Genomic DNA, 23,256 nt, shown 5'->3' on the forward strand with positions numbered 1-23,256 from the left:
GGGGGTCGGGGGGGCCCGGCGGGGCCACCCAGCAGCTACAGGCTCAAGGCCCTCGGGATAAAGCCACCCCACCTCCGGCTCCGGGCTTGGGATCGCAGGGAGCCCTGGACCATCCATCCCCTCCCTGCAGCTGTTCCCTACCCTCTCCGCCAGAGGCCACGCCGGGAACACCCATGGACAGAGCTCCAAAGGAAAACACAGAGGCCAAGGCGGTTTGGAGAAACCAGTTGAATTTCGATGGCGTTTCCTTACAACTGTGCCTGGCTCAGGGCTGGGCAGCGGGTGGCCAAACCCTCCCCGTGTTGCCCAGGTCTCTGGGGGATGGGGACAGAAACAAAAAAGTTCTAGGCTAAGGCCGCTGCTACGTCCTGGATGCAACAACCTGGAAGATCATGTTAATCAAGGAAACGAAAGTCCCGCCGAAGTCTGTGGTACTGCACTCTTTAAAAAAAAAAAAAACAAAAAACAGACAAACGAAAATAAGATGCCCAAGCCACAGCTTAGGATGATGGCCCCCTGTCCACTCCGAGATGTTGCTGTGATCTGAGTCCTTGATCAGTCCTGGACCCAGTCATCACCTGGGATCCTGTGGGAAGGTGACCTCTCGCCCAGTCCCACGATCCTTGCTCGGTGGAGGTCCCAGTGATGTCCCAGGAGGGTGGCATCGGGACACCTGGTAGGCTGAAGCACCCGGGGGGGGGGACAGTCTGCTTTCTGATTGGGGCCAGGACAGAAAAACAGTCACCTTCCCTGAAGTAAGGGAAGAACACAGTCCTCTAGAAAAAGATTTGCCAAGAGAGGAGATGCTGGTGCTGATTTGTATGTCGATTTGGGGGTAACTGGGGAAGAGGGGAAAGGAGTCGGGTCGGGGTGTGGGGCTGGCCCGACCCTGCCAGCCTTCCCGGTGGCTGGTGGGAAGGGCACTCAGAGGTTGCTGAAGAGTTCGTTTTTCTTGCTCCAGTCCATCTGCGGGGCCCGTCTGCTGCTGCGCTTCTGGTGGGCCCTCTCTTTGGCCACGGCCAGGGAGATGTTGAAGTCCAGGATGGGGTCGGAGGAGGAGGAGGAGGAGGTAGATGAGGGTGCCGTGCAGTCCTGTTTCTTGAGGCTGTCTTGGGAATTCAGCTGTAAAGAGGAGGGGGCGGCAGAGAGCGGGAGTTAGTGCCTTGGCGAGGTGGCTCCCTTGGGGCGGTGCCCAGGGAAGCCAGGTCACAAGAACTGAACGCGGCTCAGCATGTGACCTCCACACAGGCTGGTGTGCCAGGATCAAGCGTGGCCTGGGAATGGACTTCCTGTCACCCAGCGCCACCCCCCTCCGCCCCGCCGGCCAGCCTACCTCCTCACTGGTGTCACTGGAGGTGGATCTTGCCAGGGTTGGCCTGGGGCTCTCGGAGGCCGTCTCGGCCAGGGCTTCGCGACTGTTCTCCTGGCACAGAGAGGAGGCGTGTTGGGTGGGCAGGGCGCGGGGTGGGCAGTCCTGGGCGAGGAAGGGCATTCCCGGGGAAGACAGGCGCCTCGGTCTGAGAAGTTCCCCTTAAGCCCTTGCTATCCACCCCAGAGCCCCACCGCCTGAGCCTGCCAGGGCCCCTCGAGGGTTTACATTTTCACATTCTTCCAAGGATCAGAGGGTAGCCCGGTTCCACCACCCAGGCAGGAGGAACCGTCCATCGTGGGATTAGCTGAGTTACCCGCCCCAGTCCTCCCAATGGAGCCTTTGGGGCTGACTTGCCTTTGGGGACGGCGACCCAGGAGGGGCCTCCTGGAGGGTGGGGACACTGGGAGCATCTTTGCTTGGCGTGGGGAACGCACGCCCGTGATGCTCCCTGAATCTCCTGCAGCCCATCTGACCGTTTACTTGGACTCGACCCCGGGATTCTAGAAATCTTAACGCCAAAGCAGCCAAGAAGGGCTTTGAAGGAAGGAGGTGGATGAGAGTTCTAGACCCCCAGGTGGAGTGACAGAAGGCTCAGGTGGTCCAGGGCCAGCCCCTTGCTGTGGCTGTCCCCCAGCAGGAGCCCCGGGGGAAGGGAAGCCTTTGAGCAGACCCTGCAGAGAGCGCCCGTTCTGTGGCCCCACAGCGAGTCGGCCCATCCTAGAGCCAAGGCCTTGACCAGGGCTGTGTGGTGTTCAGCTCCTGCCTGGTTCCTCTGCGGCCCCGGCTGGCACCAGGCCCCGCCATCTCTCCCCCAGCCTCCGCTGCCTTCTCTTCCCTTCTGTCCGGGGAGGAGAGGCTTTGTTCTTCCAACCCAGAAGTAGCAGGGGCCGGGAAGCGCGCGGCCAGACACTGCAGCTCTGTTCTTGGGGGGAAGAATGGCCTCCTCTGTGCGGTGGGGAGCTAGAGGCGGAGCTTGTCACCCAGGATGGCGGGCTGCAGACGGGCCGGCCAGGCCGCTCTCCCTCCCCGCTGCCTTGGCCCCAGGCGGGGGGCTGAGGGATAAACGGGCAGTCACATAGCTTGGGGCTCAGGAGGGAGCAGCCTGGAAACCCGTAGTTTCCACCTGAGCCAGATGCCGTCCACCTCCCACCTCCTCCTGCACCCCAGGACTGAGCGCCAGAGAAGCAATTAGGGGTCTGCCTTTACCTTCCGGATCTCTCCATTGGTGAAGGGCTCAGGCAAGGGACCTAGGCGAAGGAGAAAAGAGCGGAGGTGAGTCAGAGGCTCTGGGGAATGCCGATGGAGTGGGGCATGGAAGGCAGTGGAAGTTGTGGGGTTTGGGCAGATAAGCAGATCTTGTTCCCCAAGGTCAGTGTTTAAAAGTCTCCTGACTGCCACCCGCTGTGAGTACCTTTGACATTTCGACAACCCAGCACCCACGTAGATTACGCGTGTGTGTGACAAAAGTTTAAGAAAACAACTTGCCCTTACTACATCGCAATGCTTTTTGATGTTTTCTATTCAGTTTCATTAAAAAAAAAAAAAGATGCTGGCCTCTGACTACTCGATTAATCCCAAGAACCCCTGATGAGTAAGGAGCTGTTTGAAAAAAAGCACTGTCCTAGAGGGGGCTGAAATTCCAGGCTGGCCGCCTACCAGCCACCCGGGAAGCTTGTTAGAAATACAGATTCCTGGGCTTTCGCATCAGTTTCTGTTTCAGTGGGTCTGGGACAGGCCTAGGAATCAGTATCTTTCAAATGCTTCCTAGGTGACGGTGGCGTCACCAGAACTGGAACCACACCCTGGTTATGATTAGTACCTGCAATCAGCTGAAAGAAAAGAACCCCAACTCCTACTGGCCGGTGTGGGGATCGGGGTTGGGGGGGAACCAGAGGGCTCAGGGCAGAGTCCTGGGTGTGCCCTCCCCCAGCCAATGGGAAACCTGGTGGTGGCAGAAGGCGTCAGAGGGAGAGAAACCGGGCCTGGGGTCACCCTCCCTGGGCTCACTCAGGGTAGACACCCCACCTGGCTGCAAGGGGGGCTGTTCCATCTCTGGGGACTGGTCAGCCTGGGTGGGTTTCTTCTGAACTCTTAGCTTAAGATCAGCGTGTGTCTTTTCCTCCCCTGGACCGGGGCCCCGGCACAAGGCAGGCATACCTGACTCTCACCCAGCCTTCCCACGGTGGCTGGGCAGGGGATCGTGGGACACGGGGACACTCGCTCCCATCCCCCTGCAAGCAGCCCCTCGCCCATGAGCTGCAGGCTGTCTCACTGTGGCGGGGAGGCAGCCGCTGGGAGGGGGCATTCCTCTCCAGGGAGAGAGTTATATCCAGCTGGGAGGAGGGTCACCCGGGGAGGGTACCCACCCCCAGGTCTCCCTGTGCAGGTCCTCTGGCCAGAGGCTGCAGTCACTGAGGTTCCCAGGGCGTTCCCACCCAGCCAGAGGGCGACAGAGGAGGGAGGAACGCCTGAGGGTTGATGACTTGGGGGTGGGGGGCGGAGAAGGGTGCTGGGGGAGGCCGGGGGAGGTGTTTGAGCAGCTGAGGGGAATCCAGATTGCAGCTGTGTCTTCCCACACCATGTTGCCAAGAACAAGGCTGGGGGCTTCTCTTGGCTTCAGTTTCCCCCTTAATGAGAAAGGGGATTATCTGAGTTACCTGGTTTCCATGAACTTGGGAGCCAAGGGTAAAGGGGTACCCACCTCCCATGCCCAGAGTCTGCTAGCGACTTCTAACTCACCCATCCCCGCTTCCAGGAGCCCCCAGGACCCACTGGGCCCCTCCAGCTGGGATCTAAGTTTGTGGCAGGACCTTTGTGTGGACCCATCTGCTACAAACATGACCCTCGGGGAGGCCCCACCCATTGCAAAGTCCAAAGATTTACCACCCAGCCCCCCAGCCCCCCAGGAGCCATCTTCCCAGGGAGAAAAGTCCAGACCAGGGAGCAGAGCACTGCTCAACTCCTCCCTGCCCCGGTGCAGCAGCCCTGCCCCATTTGGCTTGGGCTAGGGCGGGGGAGGTGCCAGGCTTGGCAGGGTGATGCGGGGGATGGGGAGGGCAGGGGCCCAGGGACCCACTGCTCTCTAGAGCCAGCGAGCCTGGGTTTCCAAGACAACCTGAGAGAAGGGAAGGGGAGGTACTGGGCCCTGTCATTGGACTCTGATCTGACCAAGCTAAGGCTGGAAGCCTCTCCAGGCTTAACCCTTTCCTTGCATCAGCACTGCCCTGAGAGCTTGCTGGGGGGAGAGGGGTGGGGGCCCAGGCCTCCCTCTGGCGCTGCAGCTTTGGCCTGGGAATCAGCAGCTCTATTCCATCTCGCCATCCCTCGTGCCAGCTTCCCCCCGTCATATGCCACCCTCAGAAACCCACCGTCAGCGCCGGCGTCCTCTCCCTGACCCTCTCTCCCAAGCTACACCGTCTGCCTCCCGTCCCGTGGGACACAGCGGAGTCTAGAGCGCCGGCCCACACCCCTGACCTGGGGGCCTCAGGCCGCCGTGCCCAGCTCACCATGCAGGTGGTCCTGAGATGGGATCACTCTGCATTTCTTGAAGAACTCATCGGTCTCCTTGTCCACCACCAGCAGCTTGGCCTCGTCCCCGCCAGCCTTGATGGCAGATACCACGTCCCCGTGCTGCTTGCCCTCCACGCAGACCCCGTTCACCTGTGGGTGGTGGCAGGGGTTACTGGCACAGGTCTCCGTTCCAGGGTGGGCGGGGGCAGGTGGAAGCAGTACAAGGGGTCCTCTCTGTCCTCGGCCAGTTGGCAATTGGGGGACACTCAGCCCCCGCCTTGCCTGTGGAGTCCTGAACCAGGCCAAGTGATCCTTCCACCTGACGGTCAGATGGGGAGGCAGGACACGTGGGAAAAGCCAAAGAAAATACCCGGCCAAGACTGAACAAACACAGCTGTGAGATGGGACGGGAAAGATCTGGGAGGCCTGGGTTGGGCCCCAGCTTTTCTAGGTACTTCCCTCCCTGGGCCTTGGTTTGCTCACATGTAAAATGAGAAGTCTTGGGAGAGCTGATCTTCCAGCTCTAAGGTTCTAAGACTGAGATTCTGGGACCGGCCCCAAGACACTTGGTTCACGTTTCGTCTCCCAACGAGCATAGCACAAGAGTGTAAGAGTGTGCCTGAGAGCCCCACTTGGGAGAAGGGTTTCATCCTCCCGGCCCCATCCTTGTGCCTGGCGTGGAGGCCTCGGGCAGAGGAAAGCTCTGGCGGTGGCCCCAGACGTCTAGCTGGATGGGACAGCTGAGTGTGTCTGCTCGGCGAAGAAGAGCCCAGGGGAGATCCAGGCAGGAGAGAAGTCAGTCCATCTCTCCATCCGTCCACCACCCATCTTTCCTTCCTTCCTTTTTTTTTTAAATCTTTTTTTTTTTTTTTTTTTTTGCCACACCGCATGGCTTGTGGATCTCAGTTCCCCGACCAGGGATCGAACCCGGGCCCCAGGAGTGGAAGCGCGCAGTCCTAACCACTGGACCGCCGGGGAAGTCCCCCATCTTTCCTTCCTTTTGTCCTTCCTTCCTTCCCTCCTGCCCACTCACCCACCATCCTCCCCCCTCTCCCGTCCATCCATCCGTCTGGTATCTCTGGGCTGCCCGAGCCTCACGGGCTGATGAAGGAGCAACGATGTGATGCCTGCTGCAGGGGAGGCCCCCTGCGGTCAGGAAGGAAGAGCCTGGGAGGAGAGCAAGAAGCGCTACCTCCACGATGCGGTCCTGGGCCCGGAGCCCCGAGGCCTCAGCGGGCGAGTCTGGGTCCACTGCCCGGATGAACTGGCCTGGCTTGGACTTGTCGCTGTGCAGGTTGAAGCCGTAGCCGTTGGGGCCCTTCTTCATGGCGCAGAGCCGAGGCCGAAGCTCGTGCTGCGGGGAGAAAGGAGGGGCCCCGGTCATCCCACAGCATCCCGGTTCCGCCCTCCCTGCTCTGTGCCTGACCCCACCTCCCCACCAAGGAAGGAAGGCTGGGGGAGGATGCAACCTTGCTGAGATCCTACACAGCAACGAGGGAGAATGCTGGCCTGGGACTCAGAAGGCCTGAGACCCCGCACTGCAGCAACCCGGCCAGGTGACCCCGGGCAGGCCACCGTTCCCTCTTCTGGCAAATGAGGGGTGGGAGCAGATTAGCTCAAGTCTCTCCCCTTTTGACATTCTAAGGGTAATCACGTTATTTTGATCACTACCTCATCTCTCAGGGGGTAGCATCCCTGCCAGCCTGGCTGGGTACCTGGGGCAGTGACTGGGGACCCCCAGCCCTTTTGTACCCTATTGTCTGCAGCGCGGGAAGCACGGGCAGCTGGTTACTCAAAGCTGGTCAGCATGTTTACAGTGAAGCCTTTTCTCGCCCACACGGACTCCTGTCTCGTCCCCACCAAGCAAAATGACCCAGCCAGAAGGGAGCTGGGGGCCAGATGACCGCAGAGCGGAGGGAGACACAGCCAGGGGTCCCGGACAGGACAGGCACTTCCCACCAGCAGAACCAAGGCTGAGGGCAAAGGCAGCGACAGAACCCCCAAGACCGTGTGGGTCCCTGAGGAGCCTGAACGGGGAGGGGAGCAGTGAGAAGCAGGGCTGGGCTGAAGGCAGCCCCGTGTGGCTGTGGCCCTGGCCTGGAGAGGGGGACCCACGGAAAAGGCACAGGAAGATTGCTCTTAAACACTCAGCCCCTCCGCTGAAAACGGTTTTCACCAGCCTAAGCAGCTTAGCTTAGAAGCTGCAGCCCTAGGGTACGTTTACATGATGGAGGGAATACAGTGTGAGGGGGCCAGAGGTCTGAGCCCATGACTGGCTTGGGGTCCCTCTCCCCCTTCTCCCAGGCCTGCTAGCTCTGGGTTATCACCCGGCTGCCAGGCAAGGAGCAAAAGCTGAAGTCAGGGCCCTGGCCCAGGTTCCAGCTTCTCCTGCTTACGAGCTATGTGACCTGGGGCAGGTAATTTCCTTCTCAGAGCCTTGGGTTCCTTGTTTGTAGACCATTCTTAGTGCCAGGGTTGCTAGGAGGTCCAGGGGGTAATGAACATGTGTGGGAACACCTGACCAAGCTAAAAATCCCCGGGCACGGTTTGCCATCCTTGTTAATATCAATCCTAATGAATAGTCACGAGAAGCTGAGAAGTGAGATTCTGACGGGGGTGGGGGCGGGGGTGGTGCGGTGCCGGGTAGCTCTGAGACCTCACTCCCCAGCTGGGAGAGGAGAAGGCAAGGGAGGGCTGGGGAGGGAGGGGAGGGCTTACAGGCCTCCTGCCCCAACTCGCTGGCCCCAGGAGGCAGCTGCCATCTGCAGTGAAGACTCAGTCCCCACCCCTTTGCTCTGGGCAGGGTAGGGAGGTGGCCGGAGGAGGGTGACTCTGCTTTCCTTTAGATGCCTGGGTGGGCCTTTGTGTGTTTCAGGCTGTTGGTAGGGGGTGTGGAGAGGCCGAGACAGGAAGGAGGGGTGAGGTGACGTTTAGGCCTGGGTTTACCCTAATCTGGGCGAGAGGCCCCGTGTGCTCTCACTTCACCCCCAGACAACAGCTGAGACAGTTAAGTGAGCAGAAGAAAGCGGGGGGGCGCCCACGGAGGCACCCTCTTTTCTCCAGTTCTCCTCATCCCCCTCTGGTCCTCACTGCAGGCCCTCTCCCCCGCTGGTGCCCCCCTCCCGCTGCTTCCCCTGGGGTCGGGGGAATCACCTCCAGACAACAGCTGAGACAGTTAAGTGAGCAGAAGAAAGCGGGGGGCGCCCACGGAGGCACCCTCTTTTCTCCAGTTCTCCTCATCCCCCTCTGGTCCTCACTGCAGGCCCTCTCCCCCGCTGGTGCCCCCCTCCCGCTGCTTCCCCTGGGGTCGGGGGAAGCCCTCCCGCAGCCTGCGGCCCCCGCCCCCCACCAGGATCTAGTTCCGGGAGTGAGGCTCTTTTCCCCTCAAGCTAATCCCTCCACGGAGCTGCCAGCCCAGCCCTCCCCCAGGCCCAGGGGAGCAGGAACAGGTCCGACCAGTTGCTACCACGGGGCAGGCTCAGCTTTCTGCCCCAGCCGGGCAGTGCTCTGCAGTCACCCTGAGAAAGCGGGGAGGGTGAGTCACGGGGACGGGAGAGGGCTGCTCTGAGGTCTCTGCTCCCCACGCAGCCCCTCACTGCAGACAGACTTCCTCCCATCCTCGAGATGGGGTTAGGGGTAGGGTGAGGGTTAAGCCGGACCCCTATCCTCGAGATGGGGAAACTGAGACAGGAAGCCCACTGCCTGATGTCAGAGCTTCACGGTGCAGGAGCCAGGACGCCATCCCGGGCTCTGACTCGGGACCTGCGCTCCTGCCACCATCCCTGGAAGGACCCAAGCCCGGGCTGGGAGGGGGCCCACTTGGAGCTGAGAGCTGCAAACACCGCTTGCAGCCTCTGCTGGGAGGGGCGAGGAGATGATGAAACCGCAGGCTTCCTTCCGAGGCTCAGGCTCGCGGCCTCTCGCGGGGCGACACGGCGGTGAGCAGGCCCGGCGGCTTCGGGTGTCCTCCTGGCTGGAGGGCCGGCACTGGCTGCCCCCGTGATGGGTCTCTGGGCCGCGGGCTTCCCTCACTGATCCTCAGCACCTTTCACCCCGGGGACCCTTGCCTGGTGACCTGTCGTATGCACCTCAGTCCCTTCTGCCGGCGCCAAGCCATGAGGATCTCAGGAAATGGTAGACCCACCTGCAGGGCCCAGGTCCCCGCTGCTCCCTTCCCCCTGCACTGGGACCTGTTCCGTTGCTTTCTGGGGGTGTCTGGGCAGGGGGGGACAAGGAAACCCCAGGCGTTTTCCGAAGACAAGTAGAGAGCCCCAACCAGCTCCCATCTTCCCCAGTCCCCAGAGGCTTCCTCCCTTCCCATGGGACTTGGTGGTGGTGGGGCCTTCCCATCCTTCCCGCATTGCTCTCCACCCTTCCCCCAGCTGCCCCCAGGAGGTGTCGTTGCCAGCTGCTGAGTCAGCCCATCAGAGGAGCCCATCCCAGCCTGGTGGAGGCTGGTGCTGTCAGGAGTCCTGGGGGCAGCTCCCTAAGGGTGTGTGGTCTCCAGGCCCAGCACTGAGAAGAGAAGATGGGGAGGGGGAGGGGTCAGGTGCTGGCCGGAGCTTGGCCACCATTGCTCTGGGCCCACACCCCCAGAGCTGGAGCAAGGCCTGGGTTCTGCCTCTGGGGCAAGGGGAATAAATGGAACATCCGGGACATCTTGGGGGTGGTATGCGGCTCCCAGGAGCTCAGGAGGGGACTTGTGCCACGGTGGCAGCTCCGGAGGGGGAACATGGGCCCAGCGTGTTCAGAGATCCAGGTGGGACTTCCAGTGAGGAGGACAGCTCGGAAGTAAAAATCAGGATCTGCTCAGTGGGGAGACTGGTAGAGAAGTGAGAGGAAAGACCATGAGGCAATGGTGGCCGACGGGCTGTGCAAATGGGCTGGGGCGGCTGGGGGCTGGCTCTCACTTCCAGACAATGCCAGACCTGCCTTCCGGAACAGACCCTGTCAGGAGACCTGCCTCTGGACTCTTCCCACGGGGGCTTCTCCCACCCTCTGGGCCTCAGGCTGTCCCAAGCCTTGCACAGGCCTGCCCTGGCTGCTCCCTCCATCCCCTCCTCCTCACCGTGGGAGCCCAGTCACCTCCACCCACTCAGCCCAGGGAGCGGATGCTGGGCACGGAATTCAATAGGCACCACCAGCAGCCACCTGGAAAGCTGGGGAAAGTCGATACCCTAATCCTGGTGACCGTCTCTGGGGAGCAGGCCCAGGGCCGCTCCCTGCACCTCCTCGGGGAGGGCGGCTGGGGGCCAACGCCCCACTGGGCCCGGCCCCTCCCTGGCCGCTGCCATGGTGACGGGCCCTATAGAAAACAGCCAGGCTGCTTCTCACAGGCCAGCCAGCTCTGGGCCCCAGAAGGGGCGGTTGGAGGAGCAGGAAGACCACCGGGGTGGCTAGGGGAACAACAGAGGTGACTCGTCACCTCCCCAGGCTGCCCTTCCCCCCCCAGCCCGGCCAGCCGAGGGCTCTTGTTTATGCAAATAAGATAAGAATGATATCCTGCCGCCCCACGCAGGGGAATCAGTCCCAACAAGGGCAGAGGGGTGGAGAGGTGGAGCCCTGGCTGTTCTGGCGGGGGAGGGGTGGGGTATACTAGGTGTAAGGAGCCAGGACTGCTCTGGGATGCAGCTCAGGCCGCTCCAGGGGGCTCTGGAGACACAGGCCTGGGTCCGGCGCCACCTCTTCAAGGAAACCAGGATGGAGCGAGCTGCCTCTGCCTGCGGGTGACATGCTGGGGAGCATGGGGGCACTGTCCTTAGGGCAGGCTGGGAAGTGACCAGGAGCTCAGACTGCTGGCCAGTGTCCAGGCTCTAGGCTGAAGGCATCCTCTCCTCACCCAAAGGGAGGCACCAAGGGCTTGGCTGTCACTGACCCATGATCTCTGGCCCTGATGTGGCTTCAGTTATTTCTCCCTAGAAGACACCCCAGCCCAAGGTCTGTGCACACTGAGGAAGGCTGGACACCTCCCTCTGCAAACAAGGAGCGACTCTAGGCCTTGATCTTGTGCGTGCTGTTTCTCAGCGGGAAGGCCCTTCTCCGGAGACCCGCAGGGTGGGATCCAGATGATAAAGTGGGGGCTGCTTCTCTGACACCCCCGCGCAGGGACCCTGAGCCAGGTTCTCCCTCTGGCTCTCTTCTCCCGGTGCTGGCCGGAGACCCACCCGATGGAGAGTTTGGCTCAGTTCTCCCCAGGCCTGGGCAAGCCTGGGATGGAGCAGGCTGGTACCTGGGCTGCGGCCTGGCTGGACACCATCCAGGCTGGCCGCCCCATGCCCGCCTGCCCCTGCAGGCTCTCTGCCATCATCCCTCCTCACCCCTCACCCTCCTTCCAGAAGCTGCTGGATTGAACTCCTGTGGGCTGTCCCAAGAGGCTCTGTAAGGACCTTCTCGGAGCTTGTGAAATCGGGGCTCTACTGAAATAACGAAAAGCAGCTGCCGTTTAGTGAGCACTTACTAAGTGCCAAGCACCCAAGCACCCCACCAGGGCTTTATAAGTGTACATTCTCGTTAGGACCCAATTGTAACCCTTTGGGAGGAGGGTATTATTGCCCTCACGTCACACATGAGGAAACTCAGGTTCAAACAGGTGGCATAAACTGCTCAAGCACACACAGCTGATAGGAGAAGAGGGTCGGCTTTGAGCTCAGATCTAGAGCAGCACTGCCCCATAGAAACAGAATGCCAGTCATGTAGGTAACTTAAACGTTTCTAGTAGCCAAATTAAAACGTAAAAAGAAACAAGAGAAATCAATTTAATATCTTATTTAACACAACATATCCAAAATATTATCATTCTAACACGTGATCTATTTAAAAGTTGTTAATGGGATGTTTCACATCCCTTTTTCTGTACTAAGTTTTCAAAATCTGGTGTGCATTTTACTTTTCACTTACAGCGCATCTCAATTTCAACCGGCACATTTCAAGCGCTAAGAGCCACATGTGGCCAGTGGCTGCCAAAAAGGCCCATACAGACCCTAGAGGTCTCACGCTCAACTATTAGGCTGTCCCCTACATCCCCCCTTTGCTGTTTCAACTGGACATCACAACCTTAGAACAAGCACAGGGAGAGGCCGGAGCCTTCGTCCCCGGAAAGTCAGAGCTCCGGCCTCAGTCCCCCAGCCTTGAGCGGTACTAGAACCCAGGCCTCGGGGCACCGGCCCCACTTGTCCTTTTCAGGGCGCAGGAAGCCAAACACGGTCTGGGGTCTGGGGACGTGGTGAACTGTCCTACCCTGAGGGGTGGGGGAGGAAGGCCAAGGCCAACAGTCAAGGTCAGCCTCTCAGGGGGAGTCCTTTGTGCTACAGGGGAGCCCCAGAGCCAGCAAGGACAGTTCTCAGGCCCTGGGGATGAGGGTAGAGACTTGGTCACCAGACTCCCGGCTGGGCCCATCATGTGAGAAGGGATGGGGCCTGGAGCCTGCCCCTTCTGGGCCGAGGCCTTCCATCAGGGCTGACACTTTTCCTGATGGTGTCCCCTGGGGACAGAAGCACCTGGGAGCCCTGGATCCTTGCAGGGAGCTGGTTCCAGCAGCCTGAATTTATGCTGCTGTGACGGCCCTGGTGTGGCCCAGAATGTGATGGGCAGAGACACCCAGCTGGAGGGTCAGGCCCTTAAGCACAACCCAAGCCGGACGGACGTGCAGACACTGGAGTCAGAGTGAGTGGGGTTCTCAGACACAGCCCTGCTACAAGGTAAGGGCTCCCTACTGAGAATCGTGGGGCCACCCCCTGCACCGATGGAGCCTCAGTCTCCACATATGGACAATGGGGCTAGTATCTACCCCGTAGGGTGGTCATGTGGATTAACTGAGATAAGGCATGTTTAGAACACAGCACGTTGCCAGACACATACAATAACTACCATTTACTTTTTATTTATCAACTTAAAAAATGGAGAAAGTAATACCTGATTTGCAGGGTTGTGGTGAGGGAAGAAAAAAAAAAAAAAAATCAATGAAGTGTGTATCACGATCTTCAGGGCACAGGGCCGGGCAACTAGTAGGCTTAGAGTAGCTCCCATTATTGGGGTCTAGAGCTCTGGTTTCTCTCTGTAAGAGGCTCACAGCACCCTCAAGACCTTGGCCAGGCCCCTTCTTCCCCTAATTCCTAAGCACTCCCCCACTTCCTCAGGGATCCATGGGATGGAAAGCCTGGGGAGGAAGAGAAGGGCCCCCCCATGGAGACATGACGGGGTTCCTTGAGAAAAAAGCCCCTTTCTCTTTCCAAGAGAATCATCTCCAGGACTGAACAGGAACCAGAAGGTCAGAACCAGGGGCTATCCCAGGGGAGAAAGAAATCCCAAGTATGTGGCTTAAGAGGAGGAACCAGCACACAAGCCGTCACACCCTGTCCATTTCCAATCCAAACATCCTGCAGCTCAAGCCCTGCTCTGCCCTCGCAGACTCCAACTCGGTCCCGTGTGAAACGGGAATACGGGAAAGAGGTTGGAGGCTGCCAGCTAATTGTGCCCACCCCCGACTTTGCCACCTGGGGTACCTCTGGGATCAAGGTCAGGCGTGGCGGGAACCCACCCCACGCTGGGCACTTACACACACCTTCCGCATCACCTCATCAAATCTCTCCCACAACCCTGCAGGGTGGGGTCGGGGGTCCCCATTTCACAGAGGTAGAAGCTGAGGCTCGTGGGGAACGCTGAACGATCGGGGTCCCAGAGCCAGAGGGCTGGGATTCACAGACTTTCGGCTCTCTAGTTTTAAAATGGAAGCTGCTAGTAGGCAAGAAAAGGAGCGAGTAAGCTCTGTCTGGAATTCCGATCTCCGGGTGTGCTCTCGAGGCAGGAACAGGCCCAGGTGGGTTGGGCTGAGAGGAATTAGGACAAAGGTCCCCCATGGCTGTTTCGCACTCATCCATTCATGCAAAAATGATTTATTGAGCCCCTCCCTGCTCGGTGTCTGGGACAGTGCTGGGGATATAAACATAAATAAGCCACAGCTGTTGCCCTTGGGACTCAGCACGGGCTGGTGGAGGAGATGTGAACGGATGATTTAGATATTGCATGTTCAGTGTGAGAAAAGGTGGAAGGACAGGGGGCAGGAGGTGAGGAAAGAGTTCACGATGCCTGCGGGGGGTCGAGGAAAGGTTTCCTGGGAGGTGAGTGGTCTGGGGGAGCATGCTTGGCGCAGAAGGGGACTGAGGGTTCCCACGTGCAAATATCAGGTGCGAAGGCTCAAAGCACACGGCATGCTGGGAGGGTATTCGGACCCTCGGTGTGGTTTGGTGGGCTGGTGGGGACAAGAGGGGCAGTGACGAGAGAAGGCTGCCAGATTGTGAAGGGCTGATTCGTCAATGATAGCGACCCCAGATGGAGCACTTTTGGATGCCAGGCTTGGCCACGGCTGCACGTGCCCAACGGGAGAGGCAGATCCAGGGCTAGCTGCCCCCTGGGTGGGCGTGTAATCATCACTGTGAAATATGTATTAATTCAGATCCCAGCAACCAACGTTCACTGAGCACTTACTCAGGGGAGGCTCTGAGCTACTGGCTCAACAGGCATCCTCACATAACCCCGCCAACGCCAGGAGGCCGCTGCCGTCACCCCCAATTTACACAGGAGGAAATGGAAGCTTAGAGAAACTTGGCTCGCGTGGCCGCGCGGGTACAGCTGGGCTGGCGGCTCAGGCCTGCCCAGCCCCCGCTGTGGCCCTGTGCCGGCTGCCCAGCTCAAGGGTTTAGGCCTCATCCTGTGACTGCGGGGGGCCGTGAGCAGGGGTGCTGCTTGTCGCTCCCCGTGGGTGGGGGTGTGCCGAGCCGGAAGCACCCCACCCCCTCCTCCAAGATCAGTACTCCGGGCACCCCTTGCCCTCTGCCCTGCATCGTTCTCGACCCAGGCCGCTCTTCCCAGTGAGGTGTCACCCGCCATGCACGCTGCATGACACTTTCCCACTAACACCTTTCTCACTTCTGAGAACTCAGGGGGATGTCATTAACAGCCCCCACTTTGCAGACGAATTCAGACTCAGACTCATCAGTAACATTCAAACGCTGGGTATATCCCTTACATAGACATCGCTTGTCTCTTCGGGGAACAAGGAACTCTTACGATGTCTACGAATATATATATATTTTTTTACAAGGACAGGGCGGGTCATCTGCAGGCCCACCGTACCAGATTTCATGGGAACCTCCTACCAGAAGGACTTAACGCTGCTCGGCGGCTATGCACAGCTGGGATTCAAATGCCTGGGCATACAAGATGCTCAGTCCAGCACCCACTAGGGGCTCAAGTACTTTCCATTATTTGTAAAAGTCTAGAGAAGGCAGGTGTCACTGGAATCCAACGCCCTCATTTTATTGATGGGAGAACCAAGGCTCAGAGAAGTTCTGACTTGCTCGTTGACCTGAAACCCCAAGAGGCCTGGAGATGGTGTCCCCGGGACTGGCTGGAGGGTTCTAGTCCTTTCCACTGGCCCAACAAAGCGCACACACAAATGCAAGTGTCACACCACTCCTGGGGCAGCCCCATTCTGTGCTCGCCCAGAGAGCACAAGCCAACGCCTGCTGCTTTTCAGGTGGCCTGGTGGGGGCACATGTGCTAGGTCAAGCCTCCGTTCCGGCCTCTGTGCACCCCAGCTCCCCGCAGGCCCTCCTGCACCCAGCAGCAAAACCAAAACGGCACCGGGAGGAGCTGAACATGGCTGCAACCTGCGGGGGGCTGCGGGGGGGAGGGTGGGTTACTTGTGCCAGTGCCAAAGTCCAAAAAAAAAAAAACAACCAAAGCGAATGGTCAGTCGATGCCCTCGGCACAAAGTTCAACCTGGATTTCTGCCTGGGACCAGAGGTCATGGGTTCCAACTCCCCAGTGTCAAACCTCTGCCAGGGGTGCTCCGACCCCACCCCCACCCTTGCCGATGCCAGCTTGGCAGCGGCAGGAAGCAGAAGCCTGGTGACCCTGGCGTTCTCGGCACCCAGCTCCGGCCGGACAGGGCTCCTGGTGACTTCACCTCCACCAAACCAACTGGTCCTCTCCGGCTCCACCTTCTACCCTTAAAGGCTGAACTGGGCCCTTTCTCTGTCAAGGGAGGCTCCTACTGGCACCACGGACACCCCTGCCAGCAGGTGGAGAGCTGGTGAAGCCAAGCGGGCCCAGGGGACGCCCTGGCCCTGCTCCCCACAACCTCACCCTGAGGCCTCCTCCTTCACTCTCCGGGGAACAGAGGGCTCAATACAACTTCCCTTTTGCCTCCGCCCCTCCTACGGCCGATCCAAACTGGGGTCATGAGAGGAAAACACCAAACGTGGGCAGAGAGCAACCAGCCTGCGTGCTGTCCAGGGACTGGAGTGAGACAGCTGATGCCAGGGCAAGACCCCCTGCCCGCGGTGACCTGCTGTCCGCTGTACAGCCCAGGGACGCTGGACCACTCCCGCCGCCGTTTCCCCGCCTCCCAGGCCTTCCCTCCAGCTCCCAGATACAAGCCGGCGCTCACTCCTCACATTCCTGGGACTACAAATCCCCCTGGGTGGCAGAGCTGCCACCATCCCCCAGACCAGACGCCTCTGCGCCCCGTCCCTGAGCCCCACCCCCATACATCGGCCTCGGGACGGTGGAGCTTCTTTCTTAGAAGTCACACGGGACTTCAGGAGGATGAAGTCCAGCCAGGCTGAAGTTAATGATACACACGCCAGCCAGCGGGCTGTGGGGAAGGGGGGAAGTGCCTGAGAGCCCAGCGTGCGACCCCCTCCCCTCCCCTCCCCTCCCCGCGCTGCAGCTCCTCACAGAAAGCGCGTAGTTATTCCTCCAGCTTTTTGAAGTCGGGGCCGCTCTAGCTTCACCCCAGCTTCATTTACCACCCCCAGGGGCCGTGGAGGAAGCTGGTCACTTGCACCAGGAGGGGCGGGATTGGGAGTCCCAAGGGACCGGAGCAGACACCACCAACAGAGTCGAGGAAAAGGGGACGGGGCTCCCTGGGGCCGCCCGCCCTCACTCTCACTCCCAAAGGCGCTCAGGGCGCCAGCCCAGTCTGGGGAGAGGGAGCAGGGGTCGCGGGACGCAGCCTCAAGGCTGTAACTGCCAGTTCGCCCGGTCGGCGGGCGGAAGCAGTCTCCCCCGTGAGGATCCAGTTTCAGAAAGACAAAGCGGCAGCAGGGCTGGGCGTCCGGGGCGCCTGGGTCTCTTGACTATTCTCCCTCCCACCCGGTTCCAGCCTCGCCGTCCGGCCCGGGGCCCGCACTTACCCGCTCCTGATGGCTCTTCTCGGCCTCGTGCGGCTCCGGCGCGGCGGCGGGCGGCTCATTTTCGCCGCCAGCCCCCTGCTCCTCGGCGGCGGCCGGCGGCTCGGCCTGCCCGGATCCTTCCTGGGGGCGCAGCATCTCCTCCCGGACCTGGACGCCCAACTTCTGCAGCCGCTCGTCGGTCTCGGGGTCGACCACCAGCAGGCGCACGGAGTTGAGTGCGGCACGGATGCGGCTCACCACCTGCTGGTGGGTCTCTTTCTCCACGTTCTCGCCATTCACCTCCACTAGCCGGTCTCCGGCCAGCAGTCCCGACTTCTCGGCCGGCGAGCCGGGCTCCACCAGCCGGATGAACTGGCCTACCTTGCCCTTTTCCCCGTGCAGGTGGAAGCCGTAGCCGTTCGGACCCTTCTCCAGGCAGCAGAGCCGGGGTAGAGGCGCCCCGGCCGCCGCGTCCGTGCTCATCTCGCCCTGCAACGGCTCAGCGACGCGAAGCGGCGTCCGGTCGGGGTCCGGAGACGGGACGGTCCACCCCTTCTTCTCACCCTGCGGGCCGGGAGACGAGAGCGAGAGCGGCAGGGAAAGCCCGCGCCGCCGGACTGGCCGAGCGAGCAGGTGTCCTGGGAGCTGCGGAGGCGAACTGCGAGGAGCCGAAGCCGAAGCTCACGGACCAATCCCCGCCGTGCGCGGCGTCTGAGTGTTCCAGAGCCCGCCCAGGCAGCTTATTCCGGGGGGCGGGGCCGCGCGGAGGGTGTGGACCACCGAGGGCCAATCAGACACCACGGAGAGGGGGCGCTCTGGCAGGGAGAACGACACCGGCCAATGGGAGCGCGCAGGGCTGAGTTTCTGCTCTCAGCGCGGCGCCCCGCGGCGGGAGAAGAAAGAGGGCTCAGGAAGTGGAAGTGTCTGTTACCAAGTGGCTGGTTGAGGCCCGGGGGGGGGGCGGGGGGGGGCGGGGGGCGGGAGCGAGTTCCTGGTACTGGGCAGAGCGGCCCGCAGGATCTGTTCTGATTTCCCTCCACCTGTGTCGGGGATTGAGAGCCAACCCTCGGGTAAAGGACCCTAACATTTCAACAGCCTTCAAGCCAAAGTGTGCAACTCCAGTTGGGGTGGGGGTAGGGGCGACGGTTGTCAGGAAAATCACTGCCGCTCCGGTGCTGCGAGCGGTCTTACGAATAAGAACGAGGTCCACCTCGGACCCGACAGAGTAGTTTGAATAACGAGATTTTCCCATTTGTGGGGCCACTTTGCTTTGTCCCAGGAACTGCTAATAGGGGTGCAGGCTCTGATCCTCGCTGGGACAGTGTGAGGGTCCAGCAGAGAGCCCAAGGCTTCACGGGGCTGCCCAGCCAAGACAGGTCACTCAGGGGCAATGGCGTGGGAATTGGCGTCAGCCTTTGGCTAGGGAGGTGGGGTTGGGGAGAGGCAGATCAGAGTCAGGTAACCAATCTCTGGGTACATTCCATAGGAGAAGGAGCCCTGGCTTTCTTCAATAGAGAAGGAAAAATGATTAGGACCGTAAGATAAACCTTCTTTCAGCTCCTACTTTCAGATGAGAGGCTGGTCACAGAGGCTGGGGGCAGCCTGTTAGGGGTGAGGTGACCAGTCGGGGACATTAAAGGATGAGGAACAAATAATTTTGGCAATCAGTGACAAGCAACAACAATCCTTTCAACATGATCCGCCCCCGCACCCCCCCCCACGACCCCCGCATCACGTGCACCTCAAAGAAGCAATGGACAGGGTGTACTTTCCAAAATACTGCCATTTACTTCTGAAAAACACAAATGCTAGAGGCCCAGAGCAGCCCATGTGATTGGATTGCCTGCGACCTGCCTTGGGCCCCAGAAGAACCCGGCAAGGTCAGGCTCCTCCCTGCTCTGCCTGGGAGAGGCCTGGAGAGCTTCCTTATCGGCCTGAGTTGAAGCTGCTGACTCTGCTCTGGGAGCAAGATTTCTGCCTTGAAAGCAAATGCAGCAGCCGCAGAAATGTACAGTGCATACCTTTCTCACCCCTCTCCCCACCCCTGGTGAACAGAGCTGGAGTAAAGGTGCCTCTAGGTCATAATCTGCGCGTCTCCTGCCCTCTTCCCATCGTTGGGGTCAGGGCTTTGGGAGACCTGTGACCTTGGTTGGCCCCGTGTAAGCTCCTTGCAGCGCGTCTCCCCACCCAAGCCTCACCCACACGACCTTGTTTTGCATACAATGCGTTGATTTGCCCGGGAAATGGATGACCTCTCACTCCCTAACCTGGCTCAGTACGAAGGGAGACAAAGCAGTTTGGGCCCTAATGTCTGTCTGAGAAGAAAAGGATGGGGCTGATTGGGGAGGAGATGGCCCTTGGGTTTAGGGGTTACACAACGGGGTGAGGTTTGCTCACTTCTACCTCCCACCTACTCCAGGACTCAGGGCTTTCTTTTTATCTGTCTCTTTATCCAGTGGAAGCACTACAGCTGCTTGAAGAAGTAGCCTGTGGGCTGCATACCTGCCGAAGGATTGGGACAGAAGAATAACCTTTCCCTATCGGTAACTGTAGGTGTCTGGGGACACAGGCAGAAAGGTAGAAAGATAAGGCCAGGGATTCAGGGAGGAGGGGCTCCCCTGGGATCTGAGGTCCGGCAAATAGGAACCAGATGTTTCCAGGTGTCCTAATGTGCTTGTGGGCTGGGGGAAATGGGGGTGCACCTCCCAGAGAGGGGCTAGTAAGGCCAGAGGTAGCCTACCAGACAGACCTAATCTCTGTTACTCCTCTCCGCACCTCCCCCCAGGGAGCCTGGGTCCCGGCCCAATCTCCACATCTCTTATCTTCCGGAGGCTTTGGTCTAGCTCCCGGCACAAGGGCCCTGTCTTATTGGGGAAGATTGTTCTCTGGGGAGCCGGAGGCAATGAAGGCCTGGGTCTGCTCAGCCTCTTGCCAGCTGAAGGGTGGGAATGGGGTCACTCACTACCTGCCTCATACCCCAGAAGTGCATCAGTGCCCCCTGGTGCTGAGCTGAAGCTCACCGTGGTGAGGCAGGAGGCCCAGGGCCCTGAGTCCTATAGCACTAGAAGGCAAGAGGGGCACCAGCTCCCTTCCTCCGTTTTCGGGTGCCCTTTTGATTAGATTACGTATCATTAAAGTGAAATAAAAATATTTTACCCTCCTCCGGGGACGCAGGGAAGCTACGGGAGCTAGAATAGGGGCAGGAGTACGGAGGGGCTGTGCACTGGGTCCCCCAACTCTCTCCTCACTGGCTCAGCCGCTTAGAATAAACCAGGTCTGAGGGAGAAGGCCGCATCCTTGTGCGTCTCTGGAGCTTCCTCTCAGCCCCTTGGGATTCACAAGAAAGAGCAGCAGCTGGGCCGCTTCTTCTGGGATTCCACATAGTCTCGGATCTGGAAGCTGCGTTCATGAGCCTGCCGCCCGGCTCTGTACTTCAGCTCCCTTGAAGAGGAAGAAGAAATGGGCTGGGCAGGCAGTGAGGAACCGGGCCTTCTCCCACTCCCACGGCCCGGGGCCAGGGGGCCTCCGAATGCAGAATATCGTTGGGCCCTGGGGACCGGGCCAAGGGCCAGGCCCTACTGAGTTCCCAGATGGTGCCACCCTGCCCTGCACGTTCCCTTCCCCGCTCAGCGCTCACTTGGCAATGGCCAGAAAGGCTAACTCCACGTTCATGCCCGTCTTGGCGCTGGTCTCCATGAAGGGAACTCCATACTCCTGCCAGGGTGAGATTATCCTCAGTGGCCACTCCCCGGCTGTCCCCCCCCACCCCCCGCCCTCCCCCCAGGCAGTCACTTACCCTGGCCAGCATCTCTCCATCCTCTGAACGGATCATCCTTTCACTGCTCACATCCGCCTGTCAAGCCCAGGTGGGTCACTCTGGGAAAGGAGGCCTTGACCCCAGAGGGCCCCTCTCCTGCCCCGCTGGCCCAGCTTTCTGCCCTGGGAGCAGGCACTGCCCGCCCTCTGCTGGTAGCCTGCGGGACTGCAGGTGGTATGATCCATCTGGGGCCAGGGCTTCTGCCTTCTTCAAGTTCTTACCCAGCTCCCAGCAGGGGGATCTCACCCCAACTCAGGGAGGTGGGTAACTCTGCTTGGCAAGGGGGTGGTGACCAGCATCGAGGGGCTGACAGTATTTGAGGTTAACCCTTTCCACACTTAGCTCTTAATCCGTGTATCTAGTCCCTAGGATCTAATAGGGGCTGAGCAGCTGGTCATCCCAGGATCTCTCAGGAAGCAGCTTGGCCTTTCCCTGCAGGGGGCCATTTCCAAAGCTTTAAGAGGGCAGATATGATGGGCTGAAGCCTCCAGATAGGTCTGACTCCTGAACTGGAGGCTGTAAAGAGTGCTTTGCTGGAAGGATGTCCAGCTAATACTCTTGTGGCAGTGGGAGAAGGGTGGGCTGACCCTGCCCTGTAGCCACTCACCTTGTTGCCTAGGAGCATGATCACCACATCCCTCTGGGCGTACTCGTGAATCTCAGTGAGCCAGGCCTGTGGGAGAGGGTGCGCTGAGCCCCAGCCATTCCCCTCCTCCCTCTTGCCTGTCCTTCTTCTGCCCTGTGGCTTATCCTGGACTACTCACTGCCCCTGAACACCGATCATAATGCCCTGTGCATTCTCTCATCTACATCTTTGTTTGGGCCTCTCCAGTCCTGAGTAGCTCTAAACCCCTTGCAGTGTAGCTCTCAGTTCTATGAAAGACAGAGGTGACAGAGGCTTTATCTCATAAATCAGCTGGTAGTCACCAGCAGTCTCCTCGAGTGCCCTGTTGAGGATTCTAAGGCCCCATAAGGGCTCTGTGATCAAAAATACTGTGATTGATTAGTGATGTCTGCCATGAGCATGGGGTTGGAGGTGGCAGTAGGAGTGCCATGGATCCCATCCAGTTTATAAGCAGTTTTATATCTGTATGTCTTGTTCCCCCAGTTTGCTTGTCAACCCCTTGAGGTCAGGGAGCATGTGAAATCTTCACCGTTCTGTGCACAGCGTCAGTGTTTGTATTTGTTGAATTACCGTCTCGACTACTTAATAGTTTGCTTGTGAGGAGAGAGCCACTCACTTTGTCTGCCTGAGTCACCTTCTTGAAAGTTGGGGTGGATGTATGGGTAGACTTTTCTGCTTGGGCTCTCGCCTTGGTCTCTGTGGGTAATTGTCCAGGGTGGAGCTGGGTACTTTCTGAACATTTTGTCATGAAATGCTCCATGAATCACAGTCAGGGATAAGCAGGTGGCACACAGCCTGCTTGGCCTTTATGCCCACATGCCGATCAACTACCCAGGAGTAGTTTATTACTTCTGAGTCACAGCTCGGATGTTTTGAACGAGGCAGCAGTATTCCATGCTCCACCCATTCCCACAAAGCAGGAAGCAGCCCCGGCCTGCACAGGCGCTACCCTGCCTGCTTGTGAGTGGTGGGTGGGGAGGACCTACCCGGATGTTGTCGAAGGAAGATTTGTTGGTGATGTCATACAGCAGCAGCAAGGCTGGAGGGGGAGAGAGAGGTCACACGGGGAACTTGGGGCAGAAGGGTGGATGTTACAAGTGGGCTGGGGGGCGGTGGAGGTGGAGCGCGTGAGGGACCTACCCTGGGCATCTCGGTAATAAGCGTGGGTGACACTGCGGAACCGCTCCTGCCCTGCGGTGTCCCAGATCTAGGAAGCGATGGACAAGCGGTCAGAAGGGGGCAGGGACTGTGCTGGGCAGAGGAAAGCCATGTTGTGGTACGAGAGATGGGTGGGGAGGTGAGATGTTTCCTTCTTTAGTTTCTCATGGGCTTGTGAACATCTGATGATGTCCCGGATGGTGGTAGTTAATGAGTGCTCAAGCTCGTTCGGTGCTGTTGCCTCTTGCCCAGCCCAGGAATTAGAGGTGTCCAACTTCCTAGAGCAGATGAGGCCTGGGAAACTGGGGAGGATTTGGAGCGAGCCTAAGCTTGTCTGAAGGCACTTAGAGCTGCTGCCCTCGACAGAAGGGAGGGTGCCTGGGAACGGCTTTTTCTGCAGAATGATGTCCCGGATGGTGGTAGTTAATGAGTGCTCAAGCTCGTTCGGTGCTGTTGCCTCTTGCCCAGCCCAGGGATTAGAGGTGTCCAACTTCCTAGAGCAGATGAGGCCTGGGAAACTGGGGAGGATTTGGAGCGAGCCTAAGCTTGTCTGAAGGCACTTAGAGCTGCTGCCCTCGACAGAAGGGAGGGTGCCTGG

At 59.5% G+C, this 23,256-nt stretch overlaps 2 protein-coding genes across 3 annotated transcripts; both read right to left on the reverse strand.

The window, feature by feature from the left end:
- Nucleotides 1–211: 211 nt before the first annotated feature.
- On the reverse strand, nt 212–17,779 carry NHERF1 (NHERF family PDZ scaffold protein 1). Of its 2 annotated transcripts, XM_007099708.3 has the most exons (6): nt 17,080–17,779; nt 6,075–6,236; nt 4,879–5,032; nt 2,579–2,619; nt 1,334–1,423; nt 212–1,122 (listed from the first exon to the last, which is right to left on the reverse strand). In XM_007099708.3, exons 1-6 carry the CDS (start codon nt 17,539–17,541, stop codon nt 925–927), a joined length of 1,107 nt encoding a protein of 368 aa, XP_007099770.1. In that variant the 5' UTR covers nt 17,542–17,779; the 3' UTR covers nt 212–924. The 2 variants fall into 2 exon arrangements, with proteins under 2 accessions (XP_007099770.1, XP_054938078.1); XM_055082103.1 differs by lacking the exons at nt 212–1,122; nt 1,334–1,423 and adding an exon at nt 1,430–2,424 and having other exon boundaries at nt 17,080–17,739.
- A 1,064-nt stretch (nt 17,780–18,843) lies between these two features.
- On the reverse strand, nt 18,844–22,707 carry RAB37 (RAB37, member RAS oncogene family; the record flags this gene model as incomplete). The annotated part of the gene is made up of 6 exons (XM_028483256.2): nt 18,844–20,499; nt 20,696–20,772; nt 20,855–20,911; nt 21,483–21,548; nt 22,487–22,539; nt 22,641–22,707. Coding segments are annotated over 6 exons (426 nt in total), but the record flags the coding sequence as incomplete, so codon positions are not given.
- Between the last annotated feature and the right edge of the window lie 549 nt (nt 22,708–23,256).

The sequence above is a fragment of the Physeter macrocephalus genome, unplaced genomic scaffold (genome assembly GCF_002837175.3).
Source record: "Physeter macrocephalus isolate SW-GA unplaced genomic scaffold, ASM283717v5 random_14, whole genome shotgun sequence".
NCBI classification, from domain to species: domain Eukaryota; kingdom Metazoa; phylum Chordata; class Mammalia; order Artiodactyla; family Physeteridae; genus Physeter; species Physeter macrocephalus.

Coding starts and splice junctions, on each gene's coding strand:
- NHERF1 (XM_055082103.1), bottom strand. CDS start 17,541: ATGAGCACGGACGCGGCGGCCGGGGCGCCTCTACCCCGGCTCTGCTGC. Junction 6,237..17,079: donor AGAAGAGCCATCAGGAGCGG/GTAAGTGCGGGC, acceptor TTCTCCCCGCAG/CACGAGCTTCGGCCTCGGCT. Junction 2,620..4,878: donor ATCTCAGGACCACCTGCATG/GTGAGCTGGGCA, acceptor TCCTTCGCCTAG/GTCCCTTGCCTGAGCCCTTC.